The sequence below is a fragment of the Podarcis erhardii genome, assembly GCF_964252035.2.
Source record: "Podarcis erhardii genome assembly, chromosome: 15".
Taxonomy (NCBI): Eukaryota; Metazoa; Chordata; class Lepidosauria; order Squamata; family Lacertidae; genus Podarcis; species Podarcis erhardii.
This window is the reverse complement of record NC_138505.1, coordinates 23,902,621-23,923,325: the sequence shown is the minus strand read 5'-3', so window position 1 is coordinate 23,923,325 and position 20,705 is coordinate 23,902,621. Positions and strand designations below refer to the sequence as shown.

The following is a 20,705-nucleotide window of genomic DNA, read 5'->3' as shown; positions in this document are numbered from 1 at the left end:
GCAGCAGAACTTGGTTAAAATAAGGAACCAAAAGGGGTTTGGAGGGAAGTCCAGAGATTTAAAAAATCTCAAAGAGGTTTGTGAAAAGCCATTTGTATAAATTTGAAATGTAAGTAAATTACTGTTTTTATTTGTGAAAATATAACTGTGAAAAATTAATAAAAAATTATTTACACAAAAGGAGATAAACATCTTCTCTTTGGCACATTCAGTGTTATTTTTATAGAAAAAGAGGTGCTGGAACTCATCATGAACACCTCCCTTGTTCTCTTATAACAGCTACAGAGCCCACCTGAGAAGTGCCGGAACTGAGTTCTGGTGAGTTACGGCTTTTAAAAACCTGATCCAGTTTATGTGGTTCATTCGGTATCATGGCCTGAATGCAGAAAGCTGGAGACAACCAAAGACTGGGAAAGTGAGAAAGGAGCCAAAATGGACAGATCTGCCCATCCACCCCACACAGCGCTACAGTTCCCCACACCCTTAACAAATTATGGTCCTCAACATCTTCAATGGCTGTCAAAGTAGTATAACAGTGTTTTAAATGGGATGTGACCTTGGTTAGCCATTTTGCCTCCCCCTCCCTCCTCCGGAGGTGCTAGGACATCAGAACCACCACACAGGTAAGGATCATGCACTGAACTTTCATTTGCTTAGCATCTTCCGCTACACCAAGAGACATCTAGGCCCCCGTAGGGTGGGAACTGGGGCCCGGGTTTTCTTTATCCTGTGTGTCTTCTTTTCTGACTCTCGGCTGGGCCAGCAAAGGTGCGTTCAGAACTGAGGATGTGCTGGCTGGGCTGGCACTTTGGATAGAATCAGTCGGACCGTTGTCAACAGTCCTGGAAGAGAAAGAGAAACCGCCCCCGTGAGAAATCCCTAATATCTTATGACCACAGCGCATCTACACTTCCATTGTAGGCCTCATTGACACCACACAGTCATGGCTCCCCCCAAGGAATCATGGGAGCTGCCATCGGTTCGGGTTGCTGAGCCTCATTAGAATTCCTGCTCCATGATTGCAGTCATGGGATTGTTGTCTATCACATGACGGTGTATGTTTTGACTCCACAGTGGGAAGTGACGGAGACAGGATGTTTGCGTTACTGTGTTCCGTGAAGTGGGACTATTGTCCTTTGTTCTTTTTCTCTTTGCTGTCTGATGCTAGAGAGTGAGGGAGCCATTTGCAGTGCTCCGTGTGTGTTTATATGTAAATAAAGTAGATTAGCCAAAATGCTGAGTTGCTGAAGTCTGTTGCTCAAGCTGCGAAGACTCTGCGGATCCCTAAGTGTGCTGGTGGCAGTTGGCATTGGTCGCTGTGATGTTTGGGCTGAAGAAAACTTTTTAAGCTCCCGAATGAAAGACCAGCAGGGAGAGAACATGCAAGTCGAGCACGTGTCTCTACCAGGGTCCTACTTGAGTGTAGGCCGAACTCCTGACACTTATCCCCCTCAAGGAGCTACCATTCCCAGAGTTCGCTGGGCAGAGGGATTGCTAGTTGGACTACTCTGGAAATTGTAGCATTGTGATGGGGCATTGGAATTCTTCTAATCCCCAGTTTTGTGTTTTGATATGGTATTTTGTGTTTTTATATTGTGATTTTATGTTGTAACCGCCCTGAGACCTGTGCGTATAGGGCAGTACAGTGGTACCTTGGTTCTCAAACTTAATCCGTTCCAGGAGTCCGTTCGAATCCCAGAACTGTTCCAAAACCAGTTTCTGTTCCTGCACTCAAGCGGAAGCAGCATCAGATGTTCAGCTTCCAAAAAATGTTCACAAACTGGAACACTTACTTCCATGTTCGTGGCATGCGGGAGCCGATTTGTTTGACAACTAAGCCATTCGAGAACCAAGGTACCACTGTATACAAATTTAATAAAAACAACAACTATCAGCACCCTTTGCAAACTACAGTTCCCATGATTCTTCTGTGGGTTGGAGCCATGACTGTTTCAAGTGCAATTAATTAAACAACTGTTTTAAAGTGGATTTGTTTAAGACTGCTTTTTAGGTACAGTGGTACCTCGGGTTACATACGCTTCAGGTTACATACGCTTCAGGTTACAGACTCCGCTAACCCAGAAATAGTAGCTCGGGTTAAGAACTTTGCTTCAGGATGAGAACAGAAATCGTGCTCCGGCATCACAGCTGCAGCAGGAGGCCCCATTAGCTAAAGTGGTGCTTCAGGTTAAGAACAGTTTCAGGTTAAGAACGGACCTCCGGAACAAATTAAGTACTTAACCCAAGGTACCACTGAATATCAACGTGTTTTAGCTTTTGTTGTGGTTTCATATTGGTTTCCCGAAAGCAGCCCCCCCCCCCGAAAGGACCCCTGCCACCGCCTCATCTTTGGCAGCGTCATTGTCCTCTGCCTGGGCCAGGGATCCACGGGGCACAGAGCCCATGCCGCTGGCCTGGGCGGCGGAGGCAACTTCCCTGCCGCCACCGCTTCCTCCAGCTCGGCTCTTGGCCATACGCGTCCACCTCAGCAGGAAGGAAGAGGCATCACCCAGAGGCGTCCGCGGCTTCGGATTGGCTGCAGGAGCTTCCTGCAGCCAATCTGAAGCCGCGCCGGTTTAGCGTGGGGACTGACAGAGCGAGCAGCAGGATCCACAAGGTTCGCGGGCTGGATTAATGAGCCCAGTGGGCCACATCCAGCCCCCAGGCCTTAGTTTGCCGACCCCTGATTTAGGTTCCTGTCTCAAGGCCATGGGATTTTTCAAGCAGAAGCGCCTCAGAGACACCACACAGGCCAGCTCTTTATGCCCATTGTCAAAACAAAACACCTCCTTGCACAGGCAGAGTGAGGACCAGGAATGTGTGCACAACCTTGAAAGAGAAACTCTACCTTGGAAAAGTGGAGGGTTTCGCCCTGCTGAAGGTGTTGCTACCCAGGAATGAGGAACGGCAGCCACCGGGGCTCAGCATAACGGGATGCAGGTCGACTGTACTGCTAAAAACGAATAAAGGAAATGGTTTTCTATTGTGTTATGTCTCACCTTTCCCACCAAATGGTGCTCAAGGTGGCTAACCATCACCCACACAAGCACATTTAAAACATATTAATTACCCCCAAAGTATCCTGGGAACTGTCTTTTCCCCATTATAAAACAATATCCCAATGTTTCTGTTATGTACTGAAGTTCTCACCCTGGACCAGCAGGGGGATACTGTAGATAGTTATGCAAATAAGGGATCGAAAGTGACGTTTAGTGATCGGATAGCTTTAGAAAATTGTTACAATTATGTGTACTGGAGCTCTATATAAGCAGGCTGACTGAACCCTTCAGTTCAGTTCTGTTCTGGCCTGTGAATAAACAAGAGCTGTTTGAAGAATCGCTGTGTCGTCTGATATGTTCACCCACAACTTAACATCGGAGTTCCAGCCCTTCGCAACCAGACAACACGAACTCTCGGCTCATCGCAGCTGTCTGCATTGTCAAGCATTGTGGGATGGCCTTGCCACTTTGACAACCCCCTCCCTGCCCACCTTGCCCTTCAATCAGCTCCCACCTCTTTTGATTGACTGGTGATATGCCAACCTGGGGCTGCTTCAAGTCCACATTCAGAGAACCCATCGATCTCTCTGCCTGTTTGGGGGTGGAGAGGGAAGGCTTGTTACGCCCAGTCCACCAAAATGGACAGATTTGTTGATTTCCAACTGGGGGTGGGGGCAGGCAAAGCATCTTGGCACAAACCTGTTTTGGGTAAGGACCAAAGACTTTGGGCATAGCTGCAACAACCTGCTCCGGAAGCCTGGCGTGGCCTGGCATGGTCTTCCTTGCCCGTCTCTCCAAATTTGATGCCCTCTTGGCTGCTGAAAAGGAGTTTTAAAAAAGTAGTTTGTTATGGGTGCCGGGAGTTGTCCTGCGACGGGTAAGCTCCAGAAACCGGGATTCCTTGGGAAGGAAGGAACCACGTCTTCAGAGGCATGGCATGTCCACAGCCTCTGCTGGCTGGAGCAAAGTCCAGAAGTAGCCCCTTCCCAGCCCTTCTACCTAGAGGAAGGCAGGACCAACCAAAAGCGTAGTTGCTGGCCTTCTGCATCTCCCGTTTCAGCTGTTCCGCCTCTTTTTGAATCTCCTCCATTTCCATTGAGTTGCTGTGTTTGAATAGTGAAGAGATCTTGGCCTGGAAGAGAAGGGTTGGCTGGGTGGAAGATAGGCTGGGCACCATAGCAGGGCTGGAGAAACTTATCCTGACTTGTCATAATAATAATAATAATAATAATAATAATAATAATAATAATAATAATTTATTTATACCATGCCCATCTGGCTGAGTTTCCCCAGCCACTCTGGGCGGCTCCCAATCGAGTGTTAAAAACAATACAGCAGTAAATATTAAAAACTTCCCTAAACAGGGCTGCCTTCAGATGTCTTTTAAAGATAGGATAGCTGCTTATTTCCTTGACATCTGGTGGGAGGGCGTTCCACAGGGTGGGCGCTAGGAGAAGGCCCTCTGTCTGGTTCCCTGTAACCTCACTTCTCGCGATGAGGGAACCACCCGAAGGCCCTCGGCACTGGACCTCAGTGTCTGGGCTGAACAATGGGGGTGGAGACGCTCCTTCAGGTATACAGGACCGAGGCCGTTTGAATTTGAATTGTGCTTGGAAACTGTCAGGGAACTGCCATCGGAGAAAGAGGTGGTGGATAAGTTCCATGAGAATAGGAGAGAATCTGCGGCAGAAGGAACCAGCAGGGGGAGTGCAGGAGTCACAGCGGAGGGGAGGCTCTGGGATACTTCCAGTGACGACAGCGAAGAGGTAACAAGACCCCCGTTAGGAACTCCCACCCTGCGCCGGAAACTGTCACGCAGAGAGTCACGAAAGCGCATGTCTGTCAAACAACTTTTATGTTGGCGTAGGTTCCGTAGACGCCCACTGTCAGATTCTACCAGCGACTAACGGAGTCATGCTTTGGGGAGCTCCGTTAGTGCCTAGGTTGGGATGACCAGCCAAACCCCAGAGGGATCAAGCTTTACGCACAAGCAGCTCATTATCCCATCACAGCAATCTGACAGTCTCTGAAAGCAGCTTGTGCAAGCAGAGGGCATCATGAGCGAACCAGCTGGAACCGGAGGTGCAGGAGCTGGGGCTGGAGGAGGTCCAAGCCTGGAAGACAGGTACAGGGCGTTGGAGGTCCAGCTCGCGCTGCAAACGGCGAGGCTCGAGGAGAGGAGGGCTCAAGATGCGGATAAAGGGAAACCCACCCCACTTGCCAGAAAGGTGCCTGGATTGGTGCAGAAATTTGGGGGGGATCCCAGGAACTATCAAGCCTTTAGGACAGAGATGCAATATGCTCTTAACCTACTGTTTGATGACTTCCCTGATGAGAACTCTAGAGTGGCGTACGTGATCGGCCATCTAGAGGGAGGGGCGAGGGACTGGGTGCGGCCCCTGATGGCAGCCAATAATGAAATCTTAAAGGACACTATGAAGTTTTTTCGCGCCATGGACTTGATGTTTTCCAGTGAGATTGAGCAAGGGGTGGTGCGGAGGCAGTTAATGGCGTGTAAACAGGGGAGCCGATCTGTACGTGAGTACTGGACTGAGTTCAGCATGCTGATTCATAGACTGGGGTGGGACCTTGCGAGTGAACCTATTCAAATGCTGTTTGAAGAAGGGCTCTCTCCGGCAGTGAAAGATGAACTTTCCCGGGCGCCCAGGGCGGAGTCTATGGATCATCTGACTAAATCAGCGCTGTCCATAGGAGCGCCCGAGGCAAGGCATGTAATCCCTGAAGACCGCTGGGTGTGTGGGGCGGCATTGGTGGGGCAGAGGGAACTGATGGAGGGTACTGAGAACGATGAATACGCCCAAGGGAAACTCAGAGAGCTCCGGAGGGCAGAGGAGAACACAGGGGGGTTTGAAGAAAAGAACGGGGCGTTGTATTACAAAGGGGCACTGTACATACCCGACGGGGAACTGAGGGGCAGAGTACTCAAGCAGTTGCATGACAGCCCCACCGCGGGACATTTTGGACAGCACAAAACCATGTGGTTGGTTACCAGGGAGTTTTGGTGGCCCAAGGTGAGGGAGGACGTACGGGAATATGTCAGGGGTTGCGTCAGGTGCCAGCGAGCAAAAGGAGAGAGGGTGGCGCCAGCGGGGCTATTACAACCCTTACCCACGCCCGAAAGGCCATGGGAGGCAGTATCCATAGATTTTATGACGGACCTGCCAAAATCCAAAGGCAAAACAGCTGTCATGGTGGTGGTAGATCTATTAACCAAGATGTGTCATTTTATAGCTTGTTCACATGCAGTCACAGCGGAGGAAACCGCCAAGTTGTTTGTAGAACATATTTTTAGGTTGCATGGCGCCCCCTTGAGGGTTTTGAGCGACAGAGGGAAACAATTTACTTCCAGGTTCTGGAGGAAACTGATGAGCTTATTACACGTAGAACTCAATTTCTCAACTGCTCGGCACCCAGAAACCAATGGGCAAGCGGAAAGGGCAAATGGGATTTTACAACAATACCTGAGGTGTTATGTAAAAGACAGAGAAAATGATTGGGTGGATAAGTTACCTCTAGCAGAATTTGCCTACAACAACGCGGAGAACGTGTCCACAGGGATGAGTCCCTTTCTGGCAAATTATGGGTGTCACCCCCGGGCATTCCCAGGAGAGGGAGGGGAGAGGTGGAGCGTGCCGGCGGCGGAATATTTTTTTGAAGAGATGGAAGCGATCCACCGTCAGCTTCAACTTAACTTAGAGAAAGCCAAGGAAGAATATAAGAAGCAAGCAGACAAAAATAGGAGGGAAGGTGAAACCATAAGGGTGGGGGACCGGGTGTGGTTATCCACCCAAGGACTACCGTTCAAAGGAGGGTGTAAGAAATTGAGACCCAAAAGATTGGGACCCTTTGAGGTCATACAGCAGGTCAACCCAGTAGCATTCAAACTCAGGCTGCCCAGTCACATGAAGTTACACCCAGTATTTCACAGGTCATTACTGTCGCCGTACCGAGAGGGACGTGAGTGGGGGGAGCATGAGAGAGAGGCCACCCAAACGCCCGTGATAGAAGAGAGAGAGCGCGACATGAACGTGGCAGGAATCATTGATTCCAGGTGGAAGGGGAATCAGGTGGAATATCTGGTAGAATGGGAGGGGGAAGTAGAGTCGGAAAACACTTGGGTACCAGCAGAGGTAGTCAATGACGAGGTTTTAATAGAAACATTTCATCAGCGTTTCCCAAGAAAACCGCAACCCGTGGCACGATTTAGAAGGGAACACTTTGGTACCACCGATGAGGAAGGAGAGTTTGAAGGGTTCCCTGAGTCAGGGGTGGGTGAGGAAGCCGACTCAGACGAAGAAGAGGAAGACGGGGAGAGAGACGGTACGCCGTGGCTAGAAGTGTTTGAATCCTCGGACGACGAGGAGAGTTCCTTCAGGGGCTTTCCGTCCTCACCGCCAGTGGGAGAGGAGGCGGGAGGGGGTGAAGGGGGCCCTGGGGGGGAGGTGGATGTCAGGGAACTGCCATCGGAGAAAGAGGTGGTGGATAAGTTCCATGAGAATAGGAGAGAATCTGCGGCAGAAGGAACCAGCAGGGGGAGTGCAGGAGTCACAGCGGAGGGGAGGCTCTGGGATACTTCCAGTGACGACAGCGAAGAGGTAACAAGACCCCCGTTAGGAACTCCCACCCTGCGCCGGAAACTGTCACGCAGAGAGTCACGAAAGCGCATGTCTGTCAAACAACTTTTATGTTGGCGTAGGTTCCGTAGACGCCCACTGTCAGATTCTACCAGCGACTAACGGAGTCATGCTTTGGGGAGCTCCGTTAGTGCCTAGGTTGGGATGACCAGCCAAACCCCAGAGGGATCAAGCTTTACGCACAAGCAGCTCATTATCCCATCACAGAAACATACTAGGATACTGCCCCCTCTGCAGGCCAACCAGGACAGGTGGGTGGGAGAAACCCCCCTGTCAATCACCTGCTGTCAGGTGGGGTTGCCCAGCCTGGTGGGTTAGTGTGAGGATTAGAAGCAGGGCTAAGAATGGAATACACTCAATTTTTGTTGTACAGTGGTACCTCTGGTTACGTACTTAATTCGTTCCGGAGGTCTGTTCTTAACCTGAAACTGTTCTTAACCTAAAGCACCACTTTAGCTAATGGGGCCTCCCGCTGCTGGCGCGCCACCGCCACGTGATTTTTGTTCTCATCCTGAATCAAAGGTCTTAACCAGAGGTACTATTTCTGGGTTAGCGGAGTCTGTAACCTGAAGTGTATGTAACCTGAAGCGTATGTAACCCGAGGTACCACTGTATATATTAGCAACCCACTCATGTGGATTATTGGGATCGGGTGGCACTCTGAGAGAGACTTCATTTGATGCAAAATGCTGCTGTTAAACACTTGACTGGCACAATGTGTTGGGCCTGGGTGAGACATCTCAGGACCCTGAACTGGGGTTTAGCCTCTGCTGTGCTGAATCATTCATGTCTGGAAGCAGCTGGTGTACTATGAAGAGAGAAAGAGAAGCTCTAAATACAAACGAGGCACAAAAGAGGCAAGCCTCAAAATGCAGAAAACTTTCATTTTGAGGCTTGCCTCTTTTTCCCTTCTTTTCTCTCTCGACCCTCTTTTCCAGACATCTTGAGGTGCCCCCAGCTTTACCTTCAAGTAGGACGCCATACCCGCCTCCTCACTCTCCAGCTGCTTCCTCTTGCGCACAATCGACTCGCAGATTCCTGGGTTCTGCTCCATTTTGGCATAAAGGTCCTGCAGGGATTTCTGGGTGTATGTCAAAGATTGCTTCTCAAAGTCCTCTGGGGAAATCCGCTTGCAGAAAGAGACGTAAAGCGGGGATTCATTGTCAAATTCACCCAAGGTCTCCATCTTATCCCTGGACAAGAAGGTAAAGAAGTTCTTGATTTTAATTATTTTAGTAATTTAGTAATTTATTATTTTAGTAATTGCCTTCCACAGTCTCTTTTTTATGATTTTCAGTTTTATACATTTCCATAATTTTATAATCATTTTAACGTTTCTAAACTCGATTTCCTTCCTCCTCTTTCTGCAGTTCCATTTTGTTTTTTTATATTTTTCTGCATATTCCACATTAACTTCATTTACACATGTACTTTAAATATATATTCTTATGTAACTGCAGCTTATTACAATAATCCTGCCAACGTTCTGATCTGTTTACATTTTATTTGCAAATAGTCAATAAACCATTTCCATTCTTTTATAAAAAAGTTTGTTATCTTGATTTCTTATTTTTCAGGTAAGTTTCGCCATTTCCGCATATTCCCTAAGTTTTTGTATCCATTCTTTTTTCTCTGGGACTTCTTCTTCTTTCCATTTTTGGGCAAATAACATTCTATACAGTTTGGGTAGTTCTGTTCCTATAATCCCCAAAAAAGAAAGCTTCTGGGTTGTGTGTTTTTCTAACATACATTATTTTAAACATCTTTTTCAATTCGTTATATATCATTTCCCAGTCTCAAGGCTGTTTACATATATACCTATTTGTGTGCATTCTTGGAGATGTGGAGATGGTCACCAACTTGGATTGCTTTAAAGGGGGATTAGACAAAAAATCATGGAGGGGAAGGCAACCCCATGGCTTTGTTCTGCCTCTATGTTTGGAGACAGTCAGTGGCAGCACCAGAAATGAATTTTGTGGGGTGTGCAGGAGTCACAGAAGGGGCAAAGTATATTTCTAAGCGGTGAGCTGTGTCCCACAGGCTACCATTGTCAGTTTGCATTTCTTAGTACAGAAAGTATGTGTAGAGATCTTTCCTATTCTAATTAATTCAAGAGGGTCCTGGAAGCTTCTCTGTGTGAAAGAAGCAAGCAGAAGGTTCATGATGTTTGGGTTATTCCAGGCTTCCTCAACCTCGGCCCTCCAGATGTTTTGAGACTACAATTCCCATCATCCCTGACCACTGGTCCTGCTAGCTAAGGATCATGGGAGTTGTAGGCCAAAAACATCTGGAGGGCCAAGGTTTAGGAAGCCTGGTTATTCCTTCAGAGAAGCTGGTTTAAACTGATTATCTCTTTCTGTGAAGATCATGCTGACTATAATAATAAGCCAGAAGGACCCTGGGTCTTAACTATCTCTCTTTTCCTTCTGGTGTGGTGTTCTGTATGCTTAGTGTTAAGGTTTAGACTTATTATAAGTTCTTGTAAGTTTAAGTCTGCCGCAACTGGATTTCTTATGGACAGTGCCAGTCCTGAACACATTGGATTTGTGACTATTATTCTCATTTGCCTTCAGCAGCAGTAAAGCTCTGCTGGATGAAATACAATTGCCTCTGGTCTATTTTTGGGGAATCCTGCAACGTGTTTAAGTTGTTACTCTGCTAACTATACGTTGGAATCTGCTCTGGATCAATATTGAGTAGAATTCCACGACAACTGTATCTGAAAGAAAAATAACAGCAGTGGAGGGGCAGGTGGAGTGGAGCTTCTTGGGGGGTTTTCTGGGAGGAGGGGGCTCTGGCTCTGTCCATTGAGGCAGTATGATTCTGAATGCCACTTCCTGGAAACCAACTGGAGGGGAGAGTGCTGTTGTGCGTAGATCTTGCTTGTGGATTTCACATTGGGACATGCTGGGCAAAATGGGCCATTGGGCTGGTCCAGTAATCAGTCTCTTCTTGGATTCTTATGCTTTCAGGTTTTGCGGGGGGTGGGGGGTTTCATCATGACTATGGCCTATGTGGAAGAATTAAAAGGCCCTCCCTGTGTGCAGCAGTTGCAAACTGGAACGGGCCTTTCACAGCTGTCTAGGCACATTAAATGCAATCACGTATTTGTCATGGGGTCCAGTTTTTCCCATTTCAGGTTTTTGATTGCAACCTCAATCAGAACGAATGTGAAACGGCGAATGTACAGATTGATAAGAAAGACCGGAACGGAAAGTGGAAGAGTTAGTTTAAAAATGTTAGCGCCAACAAAAAATACGGGGAAAATGCTCTGGAAATTATATTACGATGTTATCTAAGTCCCTAGTTATTGAGCAGAATATACGACTGCAAATCTGCCATGCTGGAAAGGATAGCAAGAAATAAGCTCTTTCTATATAACATGCAGTGGAGTTGAAGGATAAGTAAGAAATTTCAGTCAGCCGAGTTCAGGAAAATGGGTGTCATTGCAAAATGCTTTATAACTATTGGACTGAGGCTAGTATTACTGTCTGTTATATACTGCTGAAAATATGCAACAGAACTTATGTAAGAAACGTTGAGGAGTTTCTTGTTAGCAAAAGTTTGCTTAGCAATAGCAGAGAACTCTGGTCACATTTAAACCATGCATTTAAAACATTACGATGCCATTTTAAATAAGCAAAACTGTCCCCCCCCCCAAAAAAAATTGTGGGAGTCGTAGTTTGTTAAGGGTGCTGAGAGTTATTAGGAGAACACCCTATTCCCCTACCAGAGCTAGAATTCACAGAGTTCCCTGTGAAGAGGGATTGGTTGCTAACCACAGAAATGTAGCTCTGTGAAGGGAATAGGGGACTTCTAACAACTCTTAGTACCATTAGCAAACTACAGCTCCCAGAATTCTTTGGGGGGAAGCCATGACTGTTGAAAATGTCATCACACTGTTTTAAATGCATGGCGTGAAGGTGGTGTTAGTGTTGCTTAGGGGTAGGCAACCTAAGTCCCGGGGGCAGGATCCGGCCCAATAGCCTTCTAAATCCTACCAGCCGACGGTCTGGGAATCAGTGTGTTTTTACATGAGTAGAATGTGTCCTTTTATTTAAAATGCATCTCTGGGTTATTTGTGGGGCCTGCCTGGTGTTTTTACAAGAGTAGAATGTGTGCTTTTATTTAAAATGCATCTCTGGGTTATTTGTGGGGCATAAGAATTCGTTCATTCCCCCCCCCCCGCCGCCAAAAAAAAATTGTCTGGCCCTCCACATGGTCTGAGGGATGGTGGACCAGCCCACAGCTGGAAAAGTTTGCTGACCCCTGGTGTTGCTCCTTGGAGAACCCAGCAGGGAGGGAGGTGAGGGGAAAAACCAGAATTAGTTGCCCATGCCTCTCATTGGCTGAGGCTCCTCCTAACAACTGGTTGGACATTAGGTGGGTCATTAGCCCAATCCAGCAGGCTCTTCTTATATTCTTAAGAGGCAAAGACTCAGTCGTAACTCCCTCTGTGTTCAATGGCAGTTACTCCCCACGAAGTGTATGCAGGATTACAGACAAAAGCTTACAGCGGAAGCAGTGACTCCGCTAAGGCAAACGACTAACTAAAGTGGTACCTCTATTTGGCAGCTGTTACTTATTCCCAAAGGCTTTTATAGACCTGCAGTAGCCAAGTAGCTGATGCTTGGGGCCAGCTAGCCAGGAAAGGAGGTGCAGTTTTGACTCTGAGGTGGCTGGCAGGGAGCAGCTTTGCAAGCCAACCCATTCTGCTCTGATGCCCTACAGCTCCCAGCCTCAGGAGGAATTGTGACATCAGAGGCAGATGAGCCAATCCCTTACGTGTCCCAATTGTTGCCTCCAGCTGTGCAATTGTGGCATCACAGATCAAAAGCAGCCAATCATCATTCCCAGCACCAGCTATCAATGGCTGCTAGTCTTGATGGTTATGTTCTCCCTTCACCATAAACACTTTTGAGTACCAGTTGTTGGAATAACAAGCCGGGAGAGCACTGTTGCACTTTGACCCATCTAGTCCAGCATCCTGTTCTCACAACGACCAACTTACTGGGGTTCGCAAATATTATAAGGCAACTGCCTTCTACTGAACCAGACTATTGGGTCCATCTAGGTCAGCAGTACTGCAAGAAGAACAAACCGATCCATTCTTAAGGAAATCAGCCCTGAGTGCTCACTGGAAGGACAGATCGTGAAGCTGAGGCTCCAATACTTTGGCCACCTCATGAGAAGAGACGACTCCCTGGAAAAGACCCTGATGTTGGGAAAGATGGAGGGCACAGGGAGAAGGGGACGACAGAGGACGAGATGGTTGGACAGTGTTCTCAAAGCTACCAGCATGAGTTTGAGCACACCGCGGGAGACAGTGGAAGACAGGAGTGCCTGGCGTGCTCTGGTCCAGGGGGTCACGAAGAGTCGGACACGACTAAACGACTAAACAACAACAACAGCAACAACAGGTCAGCAGTGTCTACCCTGACTGGCAGTAACTCTCCAGGGTTTTAGATAGGTGTCTCTCCAAGTCCTGCCTGGAGATTGAAACTAGGGCCTTCTACATGCAAGGCGAATGCTCTGTCAACTTACCATTGCTTTTAAAGTCCTCATGAAAATTCACTAGTATTTTACAGGGAATTTCTCCTAATACTCTAATTTTTAATGCTATTTTTGCCCAATAGGCATTTTTGGCAAAGCCATTCCCCACAATATACAACTGTACCTTGGAATCCATTCTGGAAGTCCGTTCGACTTCCAAAACGTTCGGAAACCAAGGCGCAGCTTCCAATTGGCTACAGGAATCTCCTGCAGCCAATCGGAAGCTGTGGAAGCCCTGTTGGATGCTCGGCTTCCAAAAATAGTTCGTAAACCGGAACAGTCACTTCCAGGTTTGCGGTGTTCGGCAGCCAAAATGTTCCAGAACTAAGCTGTTCGAAAACCAAGGTACGTCTATAATGCCTTATTGATGTGGTTATCATTTTTATGCTTGCATTTTTATTTTATTTTTGCAAATTACTGGGATGGTGAACTGCGCTGCGAAATTGGGAGAAGGGCAAATTTCCAAAGGACACCTGTGTTTCGGCTCCCATATCGTTTCACCGTTATATATGTTGGGGAAATGAATCAAATTTCTTCCCCATCTGATGAACTGCTGACTGTCCACAATTTGCCAGGATATAAAGTGGCCACTTTCCAAGGATACCAGGCAGAGTGTGTGGAAGCCATGACATCTGTGTCAAGCTGAAGATTTGCAAATACTGTACAGGGTGGGGGTGGGGAGATAAAACACAGTTTTAGATGCCTGCTTTTATTTTATTCATGACTCAGGAAGCAATCCCTTTGCTGTAGAAAACACACAACGGCTTGATGGACCTTGTCTCAATCTCTCCAGTTGTCCGCCAAAGGATCAGCATCCGTGAGAAGCGGCAGCGAGGGCCTTGCATGGTTTGTAGTACAAACATCACTTGCAGTATTTACTCGTGTCCAGCTGTTTATATTCCTCTTGGTATGGAGCCCCTGCAAAGCAGATGGCCGCACTACGGTCGCACTCGCAGACGAACGCCGCACATTCATCGTTGTCATCTGAAGCAGGAAAAGGCCAAGTATGAACTGGGTGACTTCTTGGGAGAAGGACCTTAGCCGAGTGGAAGGGCACCTGCCTTGCATGCAGAAGGTCCCAGGTTCAATCCCTGGCATCTCCAGGTAGGGGTGCAAGAGACGCCCTGCCTAAAATGCTGTCTGACATCCCGGAGAGCCACTGCCAGTCAGTGCAGACAACACTGGACTACATGGATCAAAGGTCTCACTCAGTATTAGGCAGCTTCCTATTTAATTCAGTTTCTTTCTTTCTTTTTAAGAATTCTAAATTCTAAAATCCTAATTTGTTTTTAGGAGAAGGTTTGTAGCTCTGTTATAGAACATCTGCTTTGCTCTCCTTGACTGAGATCTTACACAAGCTCCACTACTGAAGATAAACGTGGGGCTACCTTTGAAGGTGACTCGGAAACTACAGTTAATCCAGAATGCAGCAGCTAGACTGGTGACTAGGAGTGGCCGCCAAGACCACATAACACCGGTCCTGAAAGACCTTCATTGGTTCCCAGTACATTTCCCAGCACAATTCAAAATGTTGGTGCTGACCTTTAAAGCCCTAAATGGCCTCGGCCCGGTATACCTGAAGGAGCATCTCCAACCCCATCGTTCAGCCTGGACACTGAGGTCCAGCTCCGAGGGCCTTCTGGCGGTTCCCTCACTGCGAGAAGTGAAGTTACAGGGAACCAGGCAGAGGGCCTTCTCAGTAGTCGCACCCGCCCTGTGAAATGCCCTCCTGGCAGATGTCAAGAGTTAAGCAACAATAGATTTTTTTTGTAGACATCTGGAAGCAAAACTTCCAGGAAGTTTTTAATGTTTGATGCTATATTTTGTCGGCAACTGCCCAGAACGGCTGGGGAAATCCAGTCAGATGGGCAGGATATAAGAAATAAATTATTTATTATTATTATTATTATTGTTGTTGTTGTTATTATTATTATCATCATCATCATCATCATCAAGAGCCCTGCTGGATAATAATAATAGTAATAATAATAATAATAATAATAATAATAATAATAATAATAAATTTATTTATACGCAGCCAGAGCAGGGCTCAGGGCGGCTAACACCAGTAAAATTACAGTAAAAACATAATAGGGGGAAAAACCAATTTAAAATACAGGTTAAAATGCAATTTAAAATGCAGCCTCATTTTTAAAGTAGCCCATAGATCAAAACCATAAGGGGAGGGAAACATAAGGGTCCGACTGAGTCCAAACCAAATGCCAGGTGGAGCAGCTCTGTCTTGCAGTCCCTGCAGAAAGATGTCAAATCCCGCAGGGCCCTAGTCTCTTGTGACAGAGCATTCCACCAGATCGGGGCCAGTACTGAAAAGGCCCTGGCCCAAGTTGAGACCAATCTAACCACCTTGTGACCTGGAACCTCCAAAATGTTGTCATTTGTGCACCGTAAGGTCATCTGCGGGGATCAGGACAAAGGCCCAAATAGTCCAGCATTCAGTTCTTGCAATGGCCACTCAGATGCTTGTGGGAAACCCAGAAGCAGTAACTGTGTACGAGAGCCCTCTCCCTCCCGTGGCTTCCAGCAACTAGCATTCAGAACCATTGCTGCCTCTGACCATGGAGGCAGAACATTGTCACTTTGGCTAGTAGCCATTGATAGCCTTCTCCATGAATTTGTCCAATCTTCTCTGAAAACCACCTGTTCAACTCTGGGATGGAGTACCTGCAACCAGTGCTATTTTTCTAGAAAAAGAGGTACCGGAACTCACCATGAACACCTCCACCTGGGAGACGCCAGAAGTCCCGACTGAAAAATAAAGCCCTTTAACCATACAGATGTCAACCCAACACTTGCTGACCATTAGCCACACTGGCTGGGAGCGGTGGCGGGGGGGGGGAGAAGCTGGGAGTCCAGCATTATCGAGATGGCCAGGAACTGTGTCCATCCCTGATTTAAGACAGTGGGGATTTAATTTGGAGGCTTGTGGAGAGAAAGTTGAACTAGGCCCTCTGGCATAGCCAAAGAATTTGGCTGCATTTACCGCTGCAGGTGACATCACTGCCTGAACAGCTGTAGGCATAGGTCTTGGTGTAAGGGTTGTCTATGAGGAATTTGCACTCGGAATGCTTCTTGGCCTCACCGTAGCAGTTGTCGTGGATCTGGCAGCACCTATTCGAAAATTAGAAACATTCATGTTGATTCAAACGAGCTTGGGAGACCCTTGGGAGCTGCCTTGTTTAGTTGATTTCTCTAGACCACGTCACAGCAGACATTTAAAGCACACCAATCCACTTTAACCAGAAGAAAACAATGCAATGATCAGTAAATATAGTTAAAAACAAATACTCAAAACCAGTTAAAATCAAGGATAAGGGAAAAGGCCATATTGAAACACATGTCAACATTCTATGACACACTAAAATATTAAGTTAATACAACTGCAGAACAGGTATTATGTGGCATCTCTAACAGTGCCACTTCCACAGATCGAAGCAGTCAAGTGGGCACATCAGGGTAAGGTGATTTCGCAGGTAAACTGGTTCCAAGAGGTTAAGGGCTTTATATGCTAATAGTTGTTGCTGTATGTAGATAGATTCCTAGATCCAAATGGGGCAGAATACCCTCCAATAAGAGAGAGCCACAGCAGAGGTTTTAAAACACAAAAACACACAGCAAAGTGAAGAGCAGGAATATATTCTGTTAGACCTTTAAATTATTCTGTTTTTAAGTCAGTTGTATAAAGCACTTGCCCTTTCTATCCCTTTAGAACAGCAGAGACCACACTATTTGATAAGTTTAAAAGAATAGTTTACTTACAAACTTCAAAGGTCAAATTCATGTGCTTTTCCATGCAGCAGCCAGAAAAACACAGGTAAAAAGGCTAAGTTTACAAAATATGCAAATGTTTCTGAACACACTTTCTGAGCTGGGAGCAATCGAGCTCAGACATCATCTCTGATTGGCTTCACATAGTAGAAGAGAACAACAGAAAGGAGGCAAAGAAAAAACTTTGCTAACTGCCCACTGGAGGTGAGAGGGTGTGCCCTGGTCAAATCTAGCAACAACAGCTTATTCTGTGGTCTTAACCCCTTAATGCATTAACCCGAACTAAACATGCTAGTTACATGAGGCTGCATTTCCCACAAGAGTAACACCTTGTACTTAGCCTGGTAGAAAATTAGCAACCAGTACAGTGGTACTTCGGGTTACAGATGCTTCAGGTTACAGACTCCGCTAACCCAGAAATAGTACCTTGGGTTAAGTACTTTGCTTCAGGATGAGAACAGAAATCACGCAGCAGCGGCGCGGCAGCAGTAGGAGGCCCCATTAGCTAAAGTGGTACCTCAGGTTAAGAACAGTTTCAGGTTAAGAACGGACCTCCAGAACGAATTAAGTTCTTAACCTGAGGTACCACTGTACATATCACTGAGCAGAGTTTTATATGCTGACAAGGCCTCTATTCTGCCAGCAACCATGCTGCAGCATTCTGCTGTAGTTGCAGCTCTCAAATTAAGTGCAAGGCACTGTGGGTTAAACCACAGAGCCTAGGACTTGCTGATCAGAAGGTTGGCGGTTCGAATCCCCGTGAAGGAGTGAGCTCCCATTACTCAGTCCCTGCTCCTGCCAACCCAGCAGTTCGAAAGCATGTCAAAGTGCAAGTAGATAAATAGGTACCACTCCAGTGGGTTAAACCACAGAGCCTAGGACTTGCTGATCAGAAGGTTGGCGGTTCGAATCCCCGTGAAGGAGTGAGCTCCCATTGCTCTGTTCCTTGCTTCTGCCAACCTAGCTGTTCGAAAGCATGTCAAAGTGCAAGTAGATAAATAGGTACTGCTCCGGCGGGAAGGTAAACAACGTTTCCGTGCATTGCTCTGGTTCGCCAGAAGCGGCTTAGTCATGCTGGCCACATGACCTGGAAGCTGTATGCCGGCCCCCTTGGCCTTTTACCTTTTTAAGACCCAAATAGAGCAAATTTTTAAAGGTAGATTTGTTGCAGTAGAGTCCACTTCAAGTGTAGAAAACTGAAGTTCTGGTATGTTCTTACACCCCTCCTGCAAAATACTGACCACCTGCAGGTGCCCTAATAAAATTAGGAGGTGCGGGCAGAGGGCAAAGATGAGAAATTTGCTTACTTATCCAGCTCATCGACCGGTGTCCCGCTGCCCCCCAAGCCACAGTAGCAACCATAGTCTGCATAATCCTTCAGCGGGTCACTGCTGGGAATGGTACATTTGATCATGTTATGGAACTGCAACAAGTTCCTAGGGATGGAGGCCGTGTCCGAACCTACTAGAAAGGAGACATAAACTTCCCACAAGAGGAGTTCAGTTAGGGTTAGGTTGGCATTTCCCAGGCTTCTGAGAGCTGAAGCATAATCCTGCCTGCTAAACGCAAGCTGGAAAGTAAAACCCCACCCTGAGGGTGCATTCCTGAGGCCAGGCTGTCCTTCGGTCTCCAAGTTGGACCGTGCCAAGGCCCCTCGCTGAATGACCACCCAGCCAGCACTCGCTTGCTCCTTTCTTGGCGTGCCATATTCCCTGGACGGTGGGAACAGATCAGGCCCATAGATGGGGGAGGCGGGCAAGGGGCAACCCCAGCACAACCTGCCCCAGTGCTCCTCTCTGTGAGTGTCAGGGAGTTTCGCCTGCCAAGGGCTCCATCAGCTGGCTGCATTCCCCTCTGCACAGCTGGATAGGTGATGCAATGCAGCCCTGCTTGGCTCTGGTAGCGGGTCGCTCTTGCAGTGTTGGCGACTTGCCTGGGAAGCCACACTACAGTGCTGGTCAGGGAGCACATCAGGCAATGGAGGTGGTGTGCCAAAGGTGCCATGAATTGTTAACCAAGAAGCATCCTTCAGGGGGAACCCAGTTAATAAAGGAATTTATCCCCCACCCCCAACACAGGATATCCATTTCCCGTTTCAGTAGGAACACCCATTCATCCCTTAAGAGCCACAACTTACTTGATGCCAAGATTAGGAACCGAGCAAGTTTCATCCTGTCGGCTGTTAAGTCCTCGCAAGAAGGGTTTTCCTGTAGGACGTTCGGCCTCTTTATACCTTTGCTTTTACCTTGGTTCCCGGCAAAATTCAAGATAAGATACCGGGAGGTTTGTGTGTGTGTTTACCTTTATATAAGTGTTGCCCAGGTGATCTGTGATTAAACCAAGGCCACCTGAAAGCCAGCCATCTTATTTTCTGGGTCTCCGCTTAGCTATCAGCTTTCCCCTAGAAGAATTTCTTGTTTTAAACTTTTGGGGCACGGTGTGTCGGGTGCTGGTGGGTAACAGCTCTGCAGACCAAAATGGGACTCCTTTTGGGCTTAAGTTATCCCATGGGCTGGAGGTTCCCCATGCCTGCTATATGGGGCCACCCACAACTGCAGAGAAAATTGTTCATACCGTTGGTTACATCTCCTGGGAGTTAGTTTTCCAAGGACTGCTAAACTTGAGATCCTTTCAACCTGAGAGTTGCTGGCTGGGACTGAATCTTAGGCCTTCTGCACACAAAGAAAGTGGTCAATTTTATTGTATATAGCCAAAAGCCTTTACAATGGACAAGAGAGAATAAAAGGAGAACTTTCCTCTAAGATCAGACACGTAACCTGTAGCAGTTTACAACATGAAAAGAAATTTACAACATTGAGACTTAAGACTGGACTGCATTCACATAGCTGGAACGCAGCTTCTTGGCTACCAGTGCAAATTTGGTTCCTTGGTGTGTAATATGATGTTTATCTGCTAGGAGTTCAACTGTCATTTCCTGTGCGGACCGACCCGGAAGCCAGTTAAGAATTGGCGACATAAATTTTGCTCTGGCCGTTGTATACAGGGGGCAAATCAGCAGATAGTTTGTAATGTCCTCTACCTGATTGCATCCAGATATACATTTGCGATCCATAAGGGGAATTCCCCGAAATCTCCCCTCTAAATATGACGAGGGCATCTGCTAGAATCTTCGTTCTGCAAAGGTCCTGCGTAGTTGTGGGAAGGTCAGTGTCTCAAGGTAACGGGGCCTTGAGTAACGGGCGGCAATAGTGGATGCTCTGTCTTACGTTGCCATCCTGATCAAAAATCCAGTTTCTTTTTTTAAAAAAAAAAAATTGAATGATTTTATGTTACAAAAAACAATACAGCCATACTACCACTAAATATAATTAAGAAATAAAAATTACATACATCAATATTTGTTATTTACTGTCTTATTTCCTCCCAAACATTGCATACAACACACATATGTGCAGAAAACCCACACACCCACACACAAAATCATAATAATGAAAGTAAATATTTATTCCCCTTTTATCTTCCAAAATCTTTTCTTCAACTTTGACTTCCTGTCAAGTCCCTTTGCATATATTTTATCTTACATTTGAATGTACACAAAACAATAAACCTTTCTGTACTGTATAATTTTTCTAATACATTCTGAAAACATAATAAATCTTTAATTGTTATCCACCTCCTTTTAGTTCTTTTATCACGGAGCACGGAGTCAAAACTATTATTGTAAAAATCCAGTTTCTAAGGTCATGTGGGC

The 20,705-nt window shown here is 46.8% G+C and overlaps 2 protein-coding genes and 1 long non-coding RNA gene across 7 annotated transcripts in view; 1 reads left to right on the top strand and 2 right to left on the bottom strand.

Annotated features, from left to right (window-relative positions):
* Window positions 1-624: 624 nt before the first annotated feature.
* LOC309330432 (uncharacterized protein) lies at window positions 625-12,390 on the bottom strand. 5 transcript variants are annotated; one of them, XM_081842108.1, is made up of 7 exons: window positions 12,217-12,390; window positions 8,619-8,847; window positions 4,020-4,131; window positions 3,699-3,817; window positions 3,514-3,590; window positions 2,849-2,953; window positions 625-842 (listed from the first exon to the last, which is right to left on the bottom strand). In XM_081842108.1, exons 2-7 carry the CDS (start codon window positions 8,838-8,840, stop codon window positions 683-685), a joined length of 795 nt encoding a protein of 264 aa, XP_081698234.1. In that variant the 5' UTR covers window positions 8,841-8,847; window positions 12,217-12,390; the 3' UTR covers window positions 625-682. The 5 variants fall into 5 exon arrangements, with proteins under 5 accessions (XP_081698234.1, XP_081698232.1, XP_081698233.1 ...); XM_081842106.1 differs by lacking the exon at window positions 12,217-12,390 and adding an exon at window positions 9,473-9,521; XM_081842107.1 differs by lacking the exon at window positions 12,217-12,390 and adding an exon at window positions 9,473-9,521 and having other exon boundaries at window positions 2,849-2,950.
* The window catches only part of LOC309330525, a 29,142-nt gene continuing 10,451 nt past the window's right edge, over window positions 2,015-20,705 (top strand). Inside the window, exon 1 of the long non-coding RNA XR_014151473.1 lies at window positions 2,015-2,247. This is a non-coding gene — a long non-coding RNA (uncharacterized lncRNA). The remainder of the gene's footprint in view (window positions 2,248-20,705) is intronic.
* LOC309330466 (phospholipase A2-like) lies at window positions 13,901-19,635 on the bottom strand. The gene is made up of 4 exons (XM_081842165.1): window positions 19,131-19,635; window positions 18,301-18,475; window positions 16,209-16,336; window positions 13,901-14,191 (listed from the first exon to the last, which is right to left on the bottom strand). The coding sequence occupies exons 1-4, from the start codon at window positions 19,162-19,164 to the stop codon at window positions 14,070-14,072; spliced, it is 459 nt and encodes a 152-aa protein (XP_081698291.1). The 5' UTR covers window positions 19,165-19,635; the 3' UTR covers window positions 13,901-14,069.

What these genes read in the sequence shown, in the direction of transcription:
- LOC309330432 (XM_081842106.1), bottom strand. An exon ending in TCACCAGTCAATCAAAAGAG is followed by an intron (nt 2,954 to 3,513) that starts GTGGGAGCTGAT and finishes ATTCGTTTTTAG; the next exon opens with CAGTACAGTCGACCTGCATC. An exon ending in AAACCCTCCACTTTTCCAAG is followed by an intron (nt 843 to 2,848) that starts GTAGAGTTTCTC and finishes TTTCTCTTCCAG; the next exon opens with GACTGTTGACAACGGTCCGA.
- LOC309330466 (XM_081842165.1), bottom strand. Translation starts at nt 19,164, where the DNA reads ATGAAACTTGCTCGGTTCCTAATCTTGGCATCAA. An exon ending in GTTCCTAATCTTGGCATCAA is followed by an intron (nt 18,476 to 19,130) that starts GTAAGTTGTGGC and finishes TCTTGTGGGAAG; the next exon opens with TTTATGTCTCCTTTCTAGTA. An exon ending in CCGGTCGATGAGCTGGATAA is followed by an intron (nt 16,337 to 18,300) that starts GTAAGCAAATTT and finishes ATTTTCGAATAG; the next exon opens with GTGCTGCCAGATCCACGACA.